Below are 20,850 nucleotides of genomic sequence, written 5' to 3'. Positions count from 1 at the left end.
CAACGTACAGCGGAGCCGCGTGTCCCGCTAATCGCGATGCGCACTTCTTTTTCGTTCTCGCATGCTTCAGCTATAATACAAATGCGCGCGTTACTCTCTTCGCGCGCACCTCGCGCATAGTCGGAAGTCGAGCCGCGCAGTCAGCGGACGCTTTAAAAAGCGTAACGATATTCCAGCCGCGCCGTATATGGATTCAAAGAGACGTGTGCCTTCGGAAAGATCGATATCTTTTCTAAAGCTCGAGCTGCTGCAACCAGAGGCACCCGGTGTTAATCGTCTCTGACACCTTGTGCGTTTGCGTGAGGCTAGCGATTGCGCGGAGCGCGTGGCTAGGTCAAAGGTTTATGACTTCTCGAGAGCAGCTATATACCATACCTTGTATAGCTACTCCGTTTTTTTTTTTTTTTTTTTTTTTTTTAAATTTTGATCATTTTTCTATGCTAATGTAAATCATTGCTTATGCATTTGCCGTCTCATTTCCTCAAAGGATCGAGGGAATTTTTTAATTTACACTCTTAAACACCTTTAACCGATTCGTGTAGCTGTACGAAGAAAACGAGCGAGACACATATCAGTCGTATTTATCTTTCACGTATGGGATAATAAACGCCTCGTGTTGCTTGCGCTGACATTTTTAGCTTGCTCAGGAAATTACTAATAAGCACCGTGCGACAATCGCTTTACCTACCATTTTCCAGATTTAATATAAATTTAGCCGTATAAACTCCAACGAACTTCAACTTAAAAAAATTATCTTTGCAACCTTATTTTGTACTTGTAATTGTTAAACACGCTGGTGAATGAATGAAAATGTATCTTTGCGGTGTACGAAGAAACTGGCATTTCCTCGGCAGCAGTTAAATTCAAAAAAAGAAAAAGCGAGGAAACTAGAGAGCTATCGATTTTTTTTCTCTCTTTTTCTCTCTCTCTCTCTCTCTCTTGATGTCGAAGTATATTACCGTGAGAAGCTGCATGTCTGCATGTAAGTCGAGTGATATTAAAATCTGGAATTTAACACCTGCCTCGGCATTGCGGTATACTTATTGGAAAAAAGAACGTACTTTTAAAATCCCTTTTTTATGAACCTTACGTCCGGTGAATTCGAACGTGAGTACTGCGGAAAAATGTACGTTAAAGTTCCGTAAGATCTTTCGATTTTTATTTTTAAAAAGACATATTTTACAAACATTGTACGTATCGCATTACAACGAATAAAATTGGCTAAATATCAAATAATCGTATCCATACAAAAAGTTTAAAAACCCTTATAATCGTAATTATACACAGTATAACAAGAGAATTATTAAAATTCTCTTTACCTTCTATGTTACGTATGTTAAAAGAAAATTAGTTTAACAATGTTTATACAAAAATGAAGCGAATAACATGATTGAGTATGAAGATATTCGATCTACTTCTTCTTCTGATAAAAACGTGGATGCACGCCATCCACGCTGTTAGCGGCGTTCAGAATATTTCCGACCATCTCCAGAGTCGACTTGGAAACTACCCCCAGAGGAATGACGTTCGGTCCGGATCCGGTCTGGCCCGAGTTGGCCTGACTCGCGTCGATGATGTCGCTGGCCAACTGGGCCGCGGAATTGTAGACGCTTCCCGCCGCCGACGACGACGACTGGCTATTTCTCGGGAAGTAACCTCCGGCGTAGTAGGGGCCCATGCCGAAGGCGCCGCGCGTGATGGCGGGGTTGGCGGCGTTGTTGACTGCTGCCGTGGCCTGTTGCAACGCGTCGTTGAGGCTGCCCTGCGCGCTCGAACCGGCGTTTCTCCACGCGCTGCTCAGCGCCCTCAATTGAGCGCCTACCACGTCGCTGGCACTCGAGGCCGCTGCTGCACCACCGTTGTTGTTGTTGTTGCTGTTGGCGTTGTACAAATTTTCGCCGGCTTTGAAGAGGCTGCTGGTCGCGTCCAACACTCTGTCCGCGGTGATGGGCCTCTGGTCCGTGGCGACCTCCGTGATCTTCTTGGCCAAATCCTGGCCCGGCTGGAAGAGCGAGGCTACCGACTGCTGGACGGGCGCCGCCTGGCCACCAGCGCCGTTCTGATTGCCGTACGAATTGTAGAGATTCTGGCCGGCTTGGAAGAGCGAGCTCGTCGCGTCGAATACCCGATCGGCCGTGATGGGCCGCTGATCGGTGGCGATGCGCGTTATCTCCTGGGCCAGGTTGGCGCCCGGCTGCAGCAACGAGGCGGGCAGTATCGTGTGCGTCATCCCGAGTTGCGGCGGCGACACGGGAATGGCTCTCGCCTTGATCGGGAACTGGCCGCCTCGAGGCGTTGCTGCGCCTCCTATCGACTGCGCCAAGTTGCTCGCCGAGCTCCAGATGTTGCCGATGCTGCCCAGAACCTGGCCGCCGGTCACCGGGCCGCTCTTCGTCGACGTGTCCACGATGCTACCCGCGAAATTGTTGGCCGACTTCCAGATGTCGTCCAGGGCGGCTCTCTTCGCGGGAGACTGACTCTCGACGTAGCCCGACAGATACTGCAGAGAGGGCTGCTGCTGCTGCTCGCCTCCGGAAATGGTGTAACTTATCGGATAAGTCTGGATGTAGCTCGCGCTTGGCTGAGACGAGTAGCTCCAAGAGATGCTGCTGGCGCCCGAGGGGTTGCTCACCGGGCCGGAATTTTGCATCAAGCTCTGGGCGTACTCGAGCAGATGAGGATACGAGTAGCCGAAAGTATCGGAGTTGTAAGCGTCGTAGCCGATTTTGGCGTTGTTTGCGCTTTGACTGATCGTTTGATAGTATTGACTTTGCTGCTGCTGTTGTTGCTGTTGTTGTTGACCTTGCGACACTTGCAAATTTTGTCTGTAAGGCACCGGAGGCAAATTATTGATATTGACATCGAGCGACTTTTGAATGTACTGCGCCGCCGACTGCAAAGGCTGGCCCACGATGTTGTTGGCTACGTTGGCTGAATTTTGCCAGAGTCCGGCAGCTCCGTTTTGTTGGCTATTTTGCACCGCTCCAGAGATCGCTTGTTGCTGCTGCTGCTGCGTTTGCGTGCTGACTGTTTTTTGAACCGTCTGAACGCTCTGGCTTTGATTTTCGATCTGATTGGACTTTTCCATGGACGCGCGAGCTTTTTGCATTAACACGCAGTCGGCCAAGCTCTTTTGAAATTCGGCCATCGCCGTTCTCAATGTTTCCGATGTCTGCATTTGTTTAGCCTGCGCTTGCTCGCCGGGGGGTGAGACTATTTTCAGATACTCGTTGATCAGATCGGTTGTTATTTCCTTTTCCGATGTCGTTACCTGTAAAGGCGATCAATTTTATTAATTAGTAATTTTTAAACCGATGCAAGCGATAAAAATAGAAAAAAGTCTTACGGTAACGTTCTCGGCCTTTTGCTGCACGGAGCCAGGCTTGTTGCTCATATTTCGAGCGATCGAATCCAGAGTGCAACCTACTGCGCTATTGGTAATATCCTGGACTGTTTGTTTGTCCAAAGGCTCCTGAGGGTTGGCGGCTTTATTCAAATAATTTTCCAAGCCGTCGCTGTTACCGTCTGTAAAAAAAAATTAATTATTAGTCTATTGGCCGTTCGACAATAAAGTCTTTTAATTGAATTGAAATTCGGACTTACTCGGCGATCGAACTTTGTAATTTTTGGCATGGCGCGCCTCGATCGACTTTGCGTCCGATACTCCAGTGCTCGCCTCAGCTTTCGGCAGATAAGGATTGTTCGTCACTTGTTCATCGCTCAATTTTATGCTGGTAGTCGGTCTTGGGTAGTGCTGAGCGCTCTGTAAATAAATTATGAAAAGTGTTATCATTCAAGAACGAACAATTCTTTCAAGTTGAATTAACGCACCGGATCACGCGAAAAAAAATCGAGGGGCTTTCGCGAAAGAAACAAAAAATTCACCTAGAGCCTACATTTTAAGTACAAATTGTACTTACGCGTCGGGATTTCGATTTGCGTAAGTGTTGCCTGGTCCAAGGAAAGTCTAGATGTATTGGGGCTGGTTCTATTGTCGTTGTAGGTTCTTTCGATAATTTACGATATCTGCTAGTTTTCCGTTTTCGCATTAAGGACGAACTGGTTTTTTTAGTACATTTACGGACATTTCGGGTCTTTATAAAAGAAAAATCATCGTGTTATGCATACAAAAATTAAGCTAATACTATTTTAGTGATGATTACGTTAATAACTTAGCTATTGGTGTATATGTCAAATTCAGTGCACTTAAAAGTATAATTTTCAAAATTAACTAACATGACTCATATTACATGTAGCGGTTAATATAAAAATAGCAATAATTACGAACCTGTTGTGATCTGGATGCGTAAGTAGAATAAGGCTGTATAGTAGCTTGATGATGTGCTACTTTTTTGTCAATGGTAATCGTCTTGGAATCGCTTGTAGAATCTCCAGCCGTTTGGGCACTGACGGCACTCAATAAAACAAGCAAAAGTGCCACTCGCTGTGTAGAAGAAAATAATATAATTTTTAATAAACCAATTCAATTCAAAAGCTATCTTGTAAAGAGTAAATGAAAACCGTTTAGTTATAAACTATCGTGTTTCGTACCATTGCTACCGTTTTGGCCGACATCGTGAATTTTTTAATAATTTTTTTAACTTGTTGTCGGTTCCGCGGAGCTTTTCAGACTGATCGTCGAACGTCGGGATCGCCGAAAAATCGACGCAGCGAATGTGTCGACGCGAAAAATTTTCGCACCCATGGACAATTTTACGAGGGCAGCGCGCTTGGGAGTAAGAATGAAATTTGCTGAAACGGCAACGATTTTTTTTCTCGTGGTATGCATCGTTTGCATCAGTCATTTTTGAAGGTTGAGAAATCAATCGAACGTGTTTACAAGGCATGTACAACAATGTGCTGAAACAAATACAAAATTGTTGCGCGTCACAATCACACGCAACACACATTTAAAAATGCTGTACGAGTTTTAACGTCTTCCAACTTTTTTCATTTTACCAAAAAAAAAAAAAAAAAGAAAAAGAAAAAAAGTTCGCTTTCAACGAAATCGTAGCCAAGGTAATACAATCTCGCGTGCATAATAACTTCACTCGAAGGCGTGTGCAGAGAAATCCCTTTGCGCAGAGTTCATCATCACGTACTTGGCGTATAAGTTCTCCCACATGCACCGCATTTTGCACTTTCGTACTTGCGCAATTTTTCGTTCGAGCTATACGGCACATACAGCAAAGAGTGAGAGAAAGAGAGATAGAGAGCCTATAAGCTATATGTATGTGGGTCAAAATAATACTTTTTTACAAAACCGTGCGCACGTATGTCACCGATCTTGACGCGCTTTTGGTATGTTATAGTACATGGTAAAAAGGTCCCAAAAAAAAATTTTTAGACCCCCTCCCCCCTCCTACCCCCCACTTCCGGTATAAACGTCCATTTTCGATCTATATTTTTTCTGAGGACATGAAGCAAGTAAAAAATCTGAAAAAATTCATAAAAATACTTTTCCACAATCCAAACAACCTTGAATTTTTTCAGATTTTTTGAGTGCTTCAGGCCTTCAGATAAAATCATTGAAAATTTCAAAAATCGAGATACGGCGGTATGAGCCGATGTAGTACTCGGAAATTTTTTCAGTTATTTTTCGCATTAAAAAACATAACCTCAATTTTTTTCAGATTTTTTCAGATTACCTAACGCACCTTTTGAAGCCAAAAACCGATTTTTTTGACGAAAATAATTTTTTTAGGACAGTACGGAGCCTCGAAAAATCTGAAAAAAATTTTTTCTTGTTTTTTTCATCAAAATACGTAATCTCAAATTTTTTCAGATTTTTTAATTGAAGGCGATAGCTTCTAGGGCCGAAAAATGCTATTTTTAACAAAAAATGGTTCCTAGAACCCGATGGTTCCGGTGAAAAAATTTGAAAATATTTTTTTTGAATTCCTTGTCAAATTTTAATAAATTTTGACCGTTTCAAAAGTTCGATTGAAGCTTCCTAGCTCATTTTAGAGCAGGACAAAGATTAGTGCAAAATATCTGAAGACGTTTCTGAAGACATTAAGGAATGATAAAACTCGTTTGATGCTCTAAAATGAGCTAGGAAGCTTCAATCGAACTTTTGAAACGGTCAAAATTTATTAAAATTTGACAAGGAATTCAAAAAAAATATTTTCAAATTTTTTCACCGGAACCATCGGGTTCTAGGAACCATTTTTTGTTAAAAATAGCATTTTTCGGCCCTAGAAGCTATCGCCTTCAATTAAAAAATCTGAAAAAATTTGAGATTACGTATTTTGATGAAAAAAACAAGAAAAAATTTTTTTCAGATTTTTCGAGGCTCCGTACTGTCCTAAAAAAATTATTTTCGTCAAAAAAATCGGTTTTTGGCTTCAAAAGGTGCGTTAGGTAATCTGAAAAAATCTGAAAAAAATTGAGGTTATGTTTTTTAATGCGAAAAATAACTGAAAAAATTTCCGAGTACTACATCGGCTCATACCGCCGTATCTCGATTTTTGAAATTTTCAATGATTTTATCTGAAGGCCTGAAGCACTCAAAAAATCTGAAAAAATTCAAGGTTGTTTGGATTGTGGAAAAGTATTTTTATGAATTTTTTCAGATTTTTTACTTGCTTCATGTCCTCAGAAAAAATATAGATCGAAAATGGACGTTTATACCCGAAGTGGGGGGTAGGAGGGGGGAGGGGGTCTAAAATTTCGTTTTTAGGACCTTTTTACCATGTACTATAACATACCAAAAGCGCGTCAAGATCGGTGACATACGTGCGCACGGTTTTGTAAAAAAGTATTATTTTGACCCATGTATATATGTGCCGCAATTCATGAATGCATCCAAGTTCATTGCTCTCCGATTATTATGATGCATGTCCATTGCAGTTAGGTTTTTATACGCTACACGTGCAGCTGTATACACGGAGGGATAGAGAGACTGTATATACGACTGCGGATTTGCCGCTGCACATATATATACACAGTAGCAGACTCTCGGGTGAACGTCTGACTTTGAGAAGTTCGCGTGATACGCCGCTTTGGCGAGTAGTCGAGAGGGAGAGACGCTCGATAATGAATAAATTAGGATGATGAATTACCAATGAGGTCTAGTCTTAAAGTACGCCGCCAGCCGCAGAATAAGTAGCAGCAGGCCACTAGTCGTTTTCGTGATTTAATGCATCGAAGCTGCTCTCAGTGAGATCGATTTTGAATTTCAAATTTTCGGCCAAATCACGCGATTGGCCATATAGCTGCCCTCGATTTTATTCTATACAATAATATTCCTCTCTCCTTCTTCATCATCTTCTTCACCCACGCCGGGAGAAGAACCGCGCGCGCGTATATCATCGCGATAATAATTTTTTCGCTTGCCAGTATTTTATAATTTTATATACATTATCTTTTACAGGCTACGTGTTCGTTACGTGATGCCGGCGGCGCATCTGACGATGCGCGAGGAGGACGTCGTGCGTCTGGCCCTCGAGTTCCTGCACAATCGGGATCTGCACATATCGCAGCTGTCGCTGGAGCGCGAGACGGGCGTGATCAATGGCCAGTACAGCGACGACGGCCTGTTCCTCAGGCAGCTCATTCTCGACGGACAATGGGACGACGTGCTCGAGTTCATACAGCCGCTCGAGGCGCTGCCCGACTTCGACATGCGCAGGTTCACCTACTCGATACTTAGGTGAGTTCGCTCTGCTGGCCTTCGATTTATGACAGAATTTTATTTGTTTAATATAAAAAAAAAATCATTTTTAAATTTTTTCAATGTCACATCGATGATAATTAGCTCATTGGTAGTAATAACGATGCGTTTATAATTCGTGTCGCTCATCGGTATGTGAAAGTTTCGAAACACAACTTCGAAGCTCGTCGCACATTGGAAATTGCGTGTGCGCGGAACGTAATTGCGCGATCGGAATTTCGATACTTAAAAATTGTAAATTTTCCATCGAAGAACACCTTTTTTTTTAATGCAAAATCGTCCTTGTTCCTCCCAGGCACAAATACGTGGAGCTGCTCTGCATAAAATCCGAGGCGAATCTGCACAACGGCGGCGGCGTGGCGTCCAACGGCAGCGTCGACAACGCCGTCGAGGAGGTCGTCAAGGTGCTCAACGATCTCGAGAAGTACGCCCCCAGCAAGGAGGAGTACAGCAGTCTCTGCTTGATGCTCACCCTGCCGAGGCTCAGCGATCATCTGCAGTACAAGGACTGGAATCCGAGCAACGCCCGGGTGCAGTGCTTTCGCGAGGTCTATCCCCTGGTGGAGAAGTTTCTGCCGGGCGACAGGAAGCCAGATCCGGCGCATCCGGTGACGGTGGCCAAGAACGACAGGCTCGTTCAGCTGATAATCAAGGGCATTCTGTACGAGTCGTGCGTGCAGTACTGCCAGGCCAAAGCTACGGGATCGAAAGAGATCGAGCAGGTAATTATACTTTTTCACGATCGCGATAATTCGACCGATCGTTAACTTTTTGCTTTACTGTCAATTTTGCAGGTAGAGATGTCGTTTTCCCGGCTGCTCGACGGCTCGGTGGGCTTCAGCGACTCCGATCTCAGTCTGCTGTCGTGGCTGCAGTCGATACCGCCGGACACGTTCGCGGTGCCGTTCGCCCAGCGCACCCTCCACGTGGACATCGTCCGGCTGGAGCGTCCCTCGCTCGAGACCTCCTGGACGGAGCACATGCTCATCACGCCGATCAAGCCAAAGACGTTTCCGCACAGCGCGATGCCGTTCACGAGGCCGCGCAGCGTCACGGACATGATGTCGCGCAGCCTCGTGCCCGCCCTGGAGGCGAGCTTCGGGACGAGCGGCGCAGGGGGCCAGAAGAACGTCAACATACCCTCGGCGGCGCTCATGGCGCTGTCGACGGGCGACATCAAGGACGCCATCATGTCGAGGAGCTCGTTCGCCAGTTTTCATCTGACTGGATTCAAGAACAACAAACTGATGAACAGCAGCGTCGATAGGTTAGTGGTAAAAGTAGATTTTAATTTTTTTTTTCCTTTATAAATCTTGAAGCTAATGTATGTAATCGTGTAATTAGGCTGTTCGAGAACGAGGGCGACGTATTTCTGAGCTCGAGCTACGCCGAGTTCCAGCAGCTGCCTTCGATACAAGAAACTAATAATTCAACGCCCTTGCCAAAGGCGCCTCCGAGGACGAGGGGACAATCAAAAAGCCCGGAAGGTATGTACAGCATGGGTTTTTTTCTCTTTTTGTTTTGCCTTACAGAAAGATTAAATGAGCGCGGGAAATTATTATCATTACCAAATAATCATACGTCTGCATTGGTATGCGCATTTTTCTCACGGGGATGCTCGAGCTATACAATTTCATACGTAATTCTAATGAAACTCGCGCGGAGAATTCCGAATGCACGTTATAATAATTCAACTTCTCAATCATTCATTACGTCGAATAAATTGTTCAATTTATTTTTCAATTCTAGCTTTGGATCGGTCGAAGACCGAGCCATCGACGGCCTCCACGCCGGAACGACGTCAACCCGGCAGAGAATCACCTACGCCGTCGACGGCGCGAAGCTCGCGGCGCGACTCTCTGGCCGACAAGCCAACAGCCAAAGTAACGGGGGAACCCATTCGACCGATGTTGCCCGAAACGAATCAGCCGCTGATCGAGCCGAGCTACAACGGCGAACTCTTTAAAGAGTATCAAAAGCTGAAACAAAAACTGCAAGATACGATACAGCAGAAAGAGAGAGAAAGGGACGAGCTGATCAGACAAAATAATCGAATGCAGAATGAGAGGTGAGTAAATCATATTGATAAATACAAAGATTTTATAATTATATTGTGAAAAATTGAAAGATGTTCTCAGTTCTACACTGCACCAATACTTTTACCTACAGTCGGTTTAAAATCGGTACGTAAGAGACCAAGTTACTTTATAATTTCACTGATAGATGGCGACAGTCTCGTTTTGCATCATTACAAGCACTGTCAGAAGCATTTTTTAAAAATGTAGACAGATAGTCTCCCATACCAAAGTAACTCTATTGAATTTATTTTATTTCTTGACAATCGAATTCATCATATGATAAACAAACAAATGTCACTGTTACGAGTTTGAAATTGAACAAAAATGACTGTAAATACGTAGAGTCTAGTCTAGACACTTGCGAGGTGTCGTCGATGAAAATAGCAGAGCTTGCAGAACGGAATGTTCGCAAGAGAAAGAATGAAACAAGAAAAAAAGTTAACACAAAGCGCTTTGAAATCGAGCGTTAACCCCATGTACAAATTTATGATCCATTCGTTCTTGTAATTAATGGAATTTTTCGAATTACATCCAAGTAAATTCTCTTACTCGATACATTTTGATGAAACTCGTGTTAAAATAAAAAGTAGTTTTAAATAAGCCCGAATGCAATATTTAATACATCGATAACCATCTCCGATATGCTCGTGCAGCGATGGTCAACAACTGCGCGAGAAAATAATTTACGCTCAAATACCGATAAACAGGCACTCTGTTGTGCAGGCTATGAAGTTTTTCATTTTTCTTGTTTATTTCCAAACAATCGAAACTGTCAAAATACCATTTCAATTATCGGAGATGGATGGACAAAAAATTCGAAACTACAAGAACAATTTAGATTTCAGAAATAGATTTTCCACGAAAATGGTAAGGTTTTTGCGAGTTACATTAAACTTACTGTAATTTCATTATTTTTCAGACATTTATTCTTGATAATTGTTTACTTCAATCGTACAGAGGAGAAAAATATATAATGATGATTGGCAACTGGAGCATCAGCGAATTATCGTTTTTACGTGATAGTTATTCTTCTTCGTGGATAATTGATAAGACTGGATTTAATAATTTACTATTAACTACTCATTTTCAACGTATAAAAAATATAGTTAAAATCAATAAGACAGTACTGGAAAGTAAAACCTATCCTGCGCGTATCGTAGTCATTGACGAAACTCGAGAATTTGATTTTGCAATATTTATCGAATCTTTCCGAGATTCTATCTTCTGGAACAGTCAGGCATTTTTCTTAGTTGTAAATAAGAATCCCAAAACTAATTGTCCTTCAACATATTCAGTATTGAATTCGGCTTCAAAATACGAACTCCTAAACACATTTTATCTTTGCATGACTTTGAGTAACAGTGACATACTTTATACGTATAATCCGTTTTCTTCAGTAGCCACATCCTTTTGGAAAAAAGAATTTAATTTGCCAACCAACCCTGTAAACTGGACATTGCTTAGTTGTGACATTACTGAATTACCAATAATCAAGGGTTAGTAATTGAATATTTTTAAGGTTATAATTTTATTTTGATTTTGAAAGTTATCAATTCGTTTCACTCTATAGATAGTAAAAAGTGCTATTTCGACAGAACGATCGATTTGTCGCATTACAAAGTATCATTTGGCGCCGAGGTAGCAAACAAATCGATGTACGTTCCCAGATCATCCAAAATTGAGCTCTCTGAAATCAAGGAAAATTACCCGGGTCTAATGGAAATGGTGATCAGTCACATAAGAGCAAGTTACGATGTGAACTTGTACACTGTGGCACCAGCACTAGATGCCAATGGCAAGCCCCAGGGTGCATTTCTCGACCTCGTCGAAGGCAAAATCGACGTCATAACCCGAGTAAATACCGTCGCTGAACATTGGAAATTACAAACAAATTTTATCAAGGGTAGCGACATTCACGTCGTGTCGCGCAAATGCGAAGTCAGCGACACCCAGAAGTTCATCTCTGCAGTAGATCCGGATATTCTCATAAATATAATTCTGTCTTTCATAATGTTCGTAGTAGTTTCAAAAGGGATCCTGAAGCTGTCCTGGAGCATCTCGTATTTTGAGTTCATACGAATATTCACGTCGTCCATGGACAAGAATATGTTTCAACGGGCTCGCTATTCGTCCGAGCGGATACTCATGTGCACCATCATTCTGATGACATCGTGTTCAAGTGTCTATCTCGAAAGTCTGCTCAGTGCCGTCAATACTATCAGCGACTACAAGTCCACCATTGAGACTATAGATGATTTTAAAAACGATGAGAAATTGACTATTTACGTTCATACCCCTCTGGCGAATCAAATAAACACAATCACGGGTAAGACTGTGATACCGTACAACGATTATAACGCTTGCGTCGACAGAATTATGCGCGATGATCGCGTGATCTGCGTCGGAGGAACAGTATTTATTCGTACCAATGGTGGCCACGAGTCAAAATTAATTCACATTTCCAAGCCACTGCTCAACACTCGTACCGTTGTTTATCCGATAAGATCAGATTGGAGCTTGCTGACAAAGTTCAATCTTGTCTTGTTGAGACTCTATGAGACTGGAATTACAGACAAGTATTTTGAATCCATTTTTATGGATGGTCATACAAATCACGAGGAGGAAATGACGTTGAGATTGGAAGAAATGAAGTTTGTATTTTCAATGATAGTTGGAGGTCTTGTATTTGCAATTTTCGTATTTATTTTAGAATTGATAAATAAACCAAGTACAGACAAAGTTTCTCGCTTTTAAAAGAAAACGCCGTTTTTATAATATTAAATTAATCAAATTTTAATACTGACTTTTTACACTCCATCCCCTGTAATTTATCAATTTCATTGTTACTCTAGTCGGTAGTGAAATTTTTTTCTTTTTAATAACTCAAGTTAGTATCTACTATCAAGTTAGTATCTGTATCTACTATCGATATACCAACCTAGTGACAAAAGATGTAAATAATGTATTTTTTTGTGCCAACCCAACCTAAAGTAACATTTTACTCCCGCTGAGCGAAATGAAAATGTTACTTTAGGCCGGGGGATTCACAAAAAATTGTATTTGCACCTATGTAGCGAAAAAAGAAAGTCTCAGAGCACGTGATTATCAGCCTCGGCTTTGTCTCGGATGATAAATTCTGCGTGCCCTGAGACTTTCCAGTTTTTCACTCCCTAGGTGCAAAATATACTATTCTATTTTTTTTAAAAATAATTAATTTAGACAAGTTATAGACTAAAGAGTATACGAAAATCGAAGTAGAAATGTACAATTATCGAGGTCAATTAACATTTAAAAGTTATAAAGTACATATAACGAGGCTACGCTCCTTCTCTCGAATTGTTTTCTGTACTCGAAAAGCTTCAATCAATGACAGCGTATTTGATGGAAACATCTCACCGTTATCTAATACTGAGCTCTTATAAATTAGTCCCAAGAATGTTGCAGATTTGTTAAGATTAATACTCATAAAAACTCCAACCCAGAAATGGTATAGAGACATGGATTTATGACCATCTATGGTATGGATGCGTTGATAAGGATATGTAGTCATTATTGTAGCGTAAATTTCTTATTATTCAAATATCGGCTTATTAAAAAATCCATACCTCATGCTGTCATTACTCATTTTTTGGATCTACGACAATTCAAGAGCGTTACGAACCATTTTTAAACATGATTTAAATAAATGGTCAAATTTCTACATGTTAGATCAACTTTTTTGAAATACTTCAAGAAAGTCTTAAAATTATCTTTCAAACTATTAGATTCGATCATTTTCAAAATTATTCATCACATCGACACTCATCCCCGATGTTTGTGCATCGTCGATCAACAACTGAAGGGAAAAATACTGCATATTCGAATGTCGATAAATAGAGACGTTGCCATGCTGGGTATATGTGTTTACTATATTGTTGCATTGTAAGTATCGACGTATGTATACATTTCTGTTCATACTGTGCGTAACTAAACACCAAGGTCTTTACAAAAAAAAAAGAAAAATTCATTTTCGTTGCTGCGATGAGGTTATGGGTCCTTCTTGTTTACTTTCAAACATTCGAAACTGTCGAAATACTATCTCAAACGTCGATGATGGTTCGGAAACAGTTACAAAACAATGAACAAAATGTAGATTGCAGAAACAGATTTGCAAACCAAATGGTATGAATTTGGCGAGCTACATTAAATTTATTATAACTAAATTATTTTTCAGAAATTTATTCTTGAAAAATGTTTTCTAAACCAATATCAAGATGAAAAATATATTTTAATGATTGGTGAATGGACGAGTAGTGAAATATCATTTTTAAAGAGCACCTATTCTGCATTGTTAATGTTTAATAAGGATGGATTCAGTAATTTATTAAATTCTTCTGCTTATCAACAATTTAAAAATATAGTTCATCTGAATCAGACTGTTTTGGAAAGAAGAATTTTCCCAGCTGGTATCGTCATCATTAAAGAAACGTCGACTCTTAATATTATTGAATTTTTTACAGCATTTCAAAACTCAATCTTTTGGAATAATCAAGCAACCTTTGTAGTTGTTTCGACAATTCCTGTAACCTCTTGTTCAATCTTGTCACATGAAATGTTAAATTTGGCATGGATTTTTAATTTATTAAATATTTTTCACTTATGTATAACTCTCAGTTATCGTTATATGCTTTACACTTTTAATCCATTTTCCTCGATCGCAAATACGTTCTGGAAAATCGAAGTTAAATCTACGAACGACACTGATAATTGGATATTATTTTCTTGCGATATCACCGAGTTGATGGGAAATAAGGGTTAGTGATTGAACGTTTATAAAGTAAAAATTTTATAGATTTTTCGGAACCAAAATTTTTTTTTATAGATAATAAACAAGCTGAAATTTGTTATTTTAACAAGTTCATGGATTTTTCGAATTATAAGATGTCAGTGGGGATCGGCTTCACGAATATCTCAAATACACCAAAGAAGTTCAATAAAGTAAACCTGAATAAACCTGGATCTAGTAAATTTATCAAAATATTTGCAGAGCATATTGGAGCTAGTTACAATTTAACATTTTACAAACCAGCACCCTTATTAGATAGAGATGGAAAACCACAAGGTTTACTTCGAGACCTTATGGATGGCAAAATTGACATATGCGACCAACCAAGCCTTTTCACTGATCTTTGGAAAATGCAATCAGGTTTTTTAAGTAGTGTTGACGTGCATGCAATATCTCGCAAATTCAAGGTCAGTTTTTTGCAAAAGTTGATCACTTCGGTTGATCCGAATATTTTCGTCGAAATCATTGCATCTTTCATAATGTTTTTGTTTGTATCGAAATTTATTTTGAAACTATCTTGGAGCATGTCATTTTTTGAGTACGCACGAGTATTCACGTCGTCCATGGACCAGCGAGCTTTAGAACGAGCATACTATTCATCCGAAAGGATACTTGTGTGCACTGTGATCCTCTTGATATCTTACTCGAGTGCCTATTTTGTTGGTTTATTCAGTGCTGTCAATACTTTTGCCGATTTTAAGTCAGAATACGACACTATTGAAGATTTCATTAATGACACGAATGCAAAGATTTACGTTTTTACTGCTGTTGTGCCTCAAATTACTGCTATTACTACACGTAACATTACCCTGTTCAACGATCTTAAAATTTGCATGGATAAAATGATGCAGCAAAATAACGTGATCTGCATTGCTGGATCAGTTTCTATGAATTATTACGGCATTCGTGAGTCAGAACTAATTCATATCTCGGAGCCACTTTTTATTATGCGTACTTCGGTTATTTTGTTACGACCAAATTGGTTATTACTTCCAATATTCAACAATTTTTTATTGAGATTTTATCAAACTGGATTAACGATGAAAAAAAATTCTGAATCATCTATCATTCATTGGGAGACAGATAATAAAAGAGAATTGACAATGACAATGAAAGAAATGTATTTAGTAATTTCCGTTGTGCTTTGTGGTTACATATTTGCAGCTTTTATGTTTATTATAGAATTAATTATCAGAAACAATAGGTAAAAATGCTGAAGGCAAATTATAAAGGGTATTTCTCGACCTCTTAGACACGTATTTACCTGAAAAATTTATTATGTACTTCAGCCAGAATTGCACGGAAAAATCATGTACACTAGAATACCGTTAACGAGAGATGTTACTGTAAAGGGCATATTTGTGTATTTGTGGAGTAATTATCGTTCGACGATACACGGTGGACTTTACGAAGCGTATAAACAGCCAGCTTTTCAGCAATTGTTTTCAAATAAAAAATCGTTTCATAGCATTTTAACCTATAAAAATCGCGATTTTGCCGCTACTTTTAAACTCTTGTGCTATGAAATATTGTATGCAACTTGTGTAGATAAGCTTTCCTTATCAAATTCGTTTTACAAGAAAAGCCTATTAACACCCGTTGTATGAAGTACTATACATCACTACGATGAGGTTTTGGACCATTCTTGTATACATTCAAACCGTCGAAAGTGTCAAAATATTATTTCAATCGTCGATAATCAATCAAAAAAAGTTACAAAACAACGAAGAAAACCTAGATTTTAGAAATGAATTTTTAACAAGAATGGTATGGATTTAGCGAGCTACATTGAACTTATTGTAATTACATTATTTTTTAGAAATTTATTCTTGAGAAATGTTTTCTAAACCCATATCAAATTGAGAAATATACTTTGGTGATTGGCAACTGGAGCAGCAGCGAAATATCATTTTTGAGGAACACCTATCCTGCACTGTTCATATTCAATGAGGATGGATTTAGTCAATTATTAAATTATTCGATTTATCAACGCTTCAGAAATGTACTTAATCTTAATCAGACTGTTTTGCAAAGGAAAATTTTCCCAGCTGGTATCGTCATTATTAAAGAAACATCGACTCTTAATATTGTTAAATTTTTTAAATCATTTCGAAACTCGATCTTTTGGAATAATCAAGCAAATTTTGTAGTTGTCACTAAAATTCTTGTTGCTTCTTGTTTAATATTTTCATCTGCTATATTAAGTTTGGCATGGAGTTTGGACATTTTAAATATTTTTCACTTATGTTCAATCTCCAATCATCGATATGTGCTCTATACTTTTAATCCATTTTCTTCGCTCGCAACGTCGTTCTGGAAAATCGAAATTAATTATCCAAATAAAACTAAGAATTGGGTATTATTTTCCCACGATATCACCGAATTGTTCGAAACTGATAGTTAGTAATTGACTGTTTGTGAAATATTAATTTTTAAGATTTATTGAAACAAAACTTTTGTTTTTATAGATAATAAACATGCTGAGATGTGTTATTTTAACAAGTTGATAGATTTTTCAAATTACACGATGTTGGTGGGGTTAGAAGTCCCGAATATTTCAAAAGAAACAACGAAATTAAATATAAACCTGGATAAACTCCCCAGTAGATCCAGTAAATTTATCAAAATATTTGCAGAGCAAATTGGAGCAAGTTACGATATGATGCTTTACAAACCAGTACCCCTATTAGATAAAGATGAAAAACCACAAAGTTTACTTCGAGACCTTATGGATGGAAAAATTGATATATGTGACAAACCGAGCCTACTTCACGATTATTGGAAAATGCAATCAGGCTTTTTTACTAGTGTTGAAGTATACGCAATATCTCGCAAATTCGAAGTCAGCATTTTTCAAAAGTTTATCTCTGCAGTCGATCCGAATATTATCGTTAACATCATTGCATCTTTCATAATGTTTTTGATCGTATCAAAATTTATTTTAAAACTATCCTGGAGCAAATCATTTTTTGAGTACGTACGAATATTCACGTTTTCTATGGACAAGCAAACTTTTCAACGGGCTCGCTACTCGTCTGAGCGAATAATTATGTGTACTGTGATTCTGTTGATATCTTACTCAAGTGCCTATTTTGTCGGTTTATTCAGCGCTGTTAATACTTTTGCTAATTTCAAGTCGGCAATCGATACTATTAACGATTTTATCGATGACAAAAACGTGAAGATTTGTGTTTTTACTGCTGTAGCGCCTCAATTTAGTGCAATTACTGCACGAAATATTATAGAATTCAACAATCTCAATACTTGTATAGAAGAAATGTTGCAGCAAGATAATGTGATCTGCATTGCCGGGTCATTATCTGTGAATTATTACAATGTTCGTGAGTCGAGGTATATTCACATTTCTAAGCCATTGTTTATAATGCGTACTTCAGCTATTTTATTAAGGCCGAATTGGTTCTTGCTTCCAAAATTCAACAATTTTTTATTGAGATTTTATCAGGCTGGATTGACGAAAAAAAATTTACAAACATCTATTATTCATTGGGAGGCAGTTAAAAAACGAGAATCGACAATGAAAATGACAGAAATGTATTTAGTATTTTCTGTTGTAATTAGTGGTCACGCTATTGCAATGTTTTTGTTTATCACAGAATTAATAAGCAGGAACAATAGACAAAGATGTTGATGGAAACCGCAAGAGGTATTGCTTGATCTTCATGAACTATTTTGAGTCGCCCACGCACGGTTTTATTCATTTTTATCGAATAAATTAGGACTGTGCTTTTGTAAATAAGTGCGCGAAAAATGATGTATACTATGTGTGTGTAGTTGTAGAGTAATTATCGCTTGACAAAACATCAAGGTCTTTACTAAGAACATGATCAACAAGCTTTTCAGACATTATTTTCGAAGAAAAATTCGTTTCCGTCTCTACAATGAGATTTTGGACCTTTCTTGTGTATTTTCAAGCGATTGAAACAGTCAAAATGCTATTTCAAACGTCAAAAATAGATCAGAATCAATTATGGATCAAAGAAGACCTAGGTTTTACAGATAGATTATCAACAAAAATGGTATGGATTTAGCAAGTTAAATTAAAATTACTGTAACTACATTATTTTTCAGAAATTTATTCTTGGTAATTGTTTACTTAAATCATACAGTGGAGAAAAATATATCATGATATTTGGCAACTGGAGCGACAGCGAAATATCATTTTTGACTGATAGTAATTCTTCTTTATTACTATTTGATATGAATGGATTTAATAATTTAGTATTTTTTGCTCGTTACCAACGTCTGAAAAATGTACTTAAAATCAATCAGACAGTTTTGGAAAGAAAAACCTACCCGGCTAGTATCGTCATCATTGAAGAGACTCGGGATTTTCATATTTCAACATTTCTCGAAGTCTTCCGTAACTCTATTTTCTGGAACAGTCAAGCATCTTTTTTAATCGTAAACAAGAATTCTGAAACTAATTGTTCTTCTGCTTATTCGGTATTCAATTCGTCTTGGAAATACGAACTCATAAGCACATTTTATCTTTGCATGACTTTGAGTAACAGTGACATGCTTTATACGTATAATCCATTTTCTTCAGTAGCCACATCCTTTTGGAAAAAAGGATCTAATTTGCCAACTAACCCAGTGAACTGGACATTGTTTGTATGTGACATCACACAATTGGCAGTGATCGACGGTTAGTACTTTACAAATTTGTCGATTATAATTTTATTTTGGTTTTGGAATTCATCAATTCGTTTTACACTATAGATCGTAAAAAGTGCTATTTTGACAGAATGATCGATTTGTCTCATTACATAGTATCGTTTGGCGCCGAGGTAGTGAACAAGTCGAAGTACATGAACAGATCGTCCAGAATTGAGCTCTCGGAAATTAAGGAAAATTATCCGGGCCTAGCAGAAATAGCGATGAAGCACATTAGAGCAAGTTACCATGTAAAATTATATACAATATCACCCGCCCTAGATAACGATGGCAATCCGCAAGGTGCATTTCTCGATCTCGTCGAAGGCAAAATTGACATCATCACCAGAACACAGACCGTCGCCGATCATTGGAAAATGCAGTCGGATTTTATACGGGGAAGCAATATTCACGTCATATCACGCAAAATCGAAGTTAGCAACACGCAAAAGTTCATTTCTGAAGTAGATCCGAACATCCTCGTCACCATTTTTCTGTCTTTCATAATGTTCGTACTGGTTTCGAAATTTATTCTGAAGCTGTCCTGGATCATCTCATACTTTGAATTCGTACGAACATTCACGCACTTCATGGACCAGCGAGCCTTCGAACGGGCTCGCTATTCGTCCGAGAGGATACTCATGTGCACCATTATCCTGCTGACGTCCTGTTCCAGCATTTATATCGAAAGTTTGTTTAGTGCCGTCAATACGGTAAAAGATTGCAAGTCGATCATCGAGACTATAGATGATTTAAATACCGTTGATGGTTTGACCGTTTACGTTCAAACTCCTCTAGTAAATCAAATGCGCTCATTCACTAGAAAGACTTTGATACCATATTACAATTATCACGCTTGCATTGATAACATTTTATACGAGGATCACGTCATCTGCATTGCAGGAACAGCATTTATTCGTATGAACGGTGGCCACGAGTCAAAATTTATTCATATCTCCAAGCCGCTGCTTAACAGTCGTATCGTTGTTTTCCCAATAAGACCGAATTGGCCATTGCTGAAAATATTCAATTGTATCATATCGAGACTTTACGAGACTGGAATAACCGAACATTATTATAAATCCATTTTTATCGATAATTATACAGACTTCGAGCAAGAAGTAGTGTTGAGATTAGAAGATATGAATTTCATATTTTCAATGACAGTCGGAGGTCTAGCATTTGCAATTTTTGTATTTATTTTAGAATTGACAAATAAATCAAGTGTCAAGAAAGTTTTTCGCTAATAAAAATGTACGCTTTGTTTATTATAACTTTCTGTTATTAATGTATGTCTGTAACGATACTGTTTTTTTATTTTCTCGTAATTAAGAGTGTTGTGGTAAAAACAACATTTCTGTTGCGTACTCCAAAATTGGTAACACAATCTCTCTTGCGTATTAGTAACATTTATATTTTCATATTCTTTTACTTTATTATGATTGTTGAAAAATGGTAAAGACAGAAAAGGACGAGTGCAGTGTATTATAAATATGGCTGGCTTGTAAATTATGCAAAATGATGCCCAGAAAATTCTAGTCAAAATAAAAAAAAATTTTCCGTCCGAAACAGTTTCAAAGTTATTTTAAACAAATGCC

General features: G+C 38.7%; 2 protein-coding genes across 3 annotated transcripts in view; one reads left to right on the top strand and one right to left on the bottom strand.

The window, feature by feature from the left end:
* The window catches only part of LOC106652109 (WD repeat-containing protein 47), an 88,184-nt gene that overhangs the window by 15,252 nt on the left and 52,082 nt on the right, over positions 1-20,850 (top strand). For both annotated transcript variants that reach the window (XM_023458438.1, XM_014370890.2), the window contains exons 2-6: positions 7,376-7,654; positions 7,971-8,397; positions 8,470-8,942; positions 9,020-9,162; positions 9,425-9,743. In XM_023458438.1, the coding sequence (XP_023314206.1) occupies positions 7,395-7,654; positions 7,971-8,397; positions 8,470-8,942; positions 9,020-9,162; positions 9,425-9,743 (1,622 nt within the window). In that variant the 5' untranslated portion in view covers positions 7,376-7,394. The remainder of the gene's footprint in view (positions 1-7,375; positions 7,655-7,970; positions 8,398-8,469; positions 8,943-9,019; positions 9,163-9,424; positions 9,744-20,850) is intronic.
* Positions 1,138-4,659, bottom strand: LOC106652110. Its single transcript, XM_014370892.2, has 5 exons — positions 4,552-4,659; positions 4,289-4,444; positions 3,604-3,763; positions 3,347-3,525; positions 1,138-3,271 (listed from the first exon to the last, which is right to left on the bottom strand). Exons 1-5 carry the CDS (start codon positions 4,573-4,575, stop codon positions 1,412-1,414), a joined length of 2,379 nt encoding a protein of 792 aa, XP_014226378.1. The 5' UTR covers positions 4,576-4,659; the 3' UTR covers positions 1,138-1,411.

The sequence above is a fragment of the Trichogramma pretiosum genome, unplaced genomic scaffold (assembly GCF_000599845.2).
Source record: "Trichogramma pretiosum strain Unisexual culture from Peru unplaced genomic scaffold, Tpre_2.0 scaffold13, whole genome shotgun sequence".
NCBI lineage: Eukaryota > Metazoa > Arthropoda > Insecta > Hymenoptera > Trichogrammatidae > Trichogramma > Trichogramma pretiosum.
Note: the sequence above shows the minus strand (reverse complement) of the source record. Positions and strands in the feature narration are given on the sequence as shown.

Coding starts and splice junctions, on each gene's coding strand:
- LOC106652110 (XM_014370892.2), bottom strand. CDS start 4,575: ATGTCGGCCAAAACGGTAGCAATG. Junction 3,764..4,288: donor ACGCATCCAGATCACAACAG/GTTCGTAATTAT, acceptor ATTTATTTACAG/AGCGCTCAGCACTACCCAAG. Junction 3,272..3,346: donor AAAAGGCCGAGAACGTTACC/GTAAGACTTTTT, acceptor TCGCCTTTACAG/GTAACGACATCGGAAAAGGA.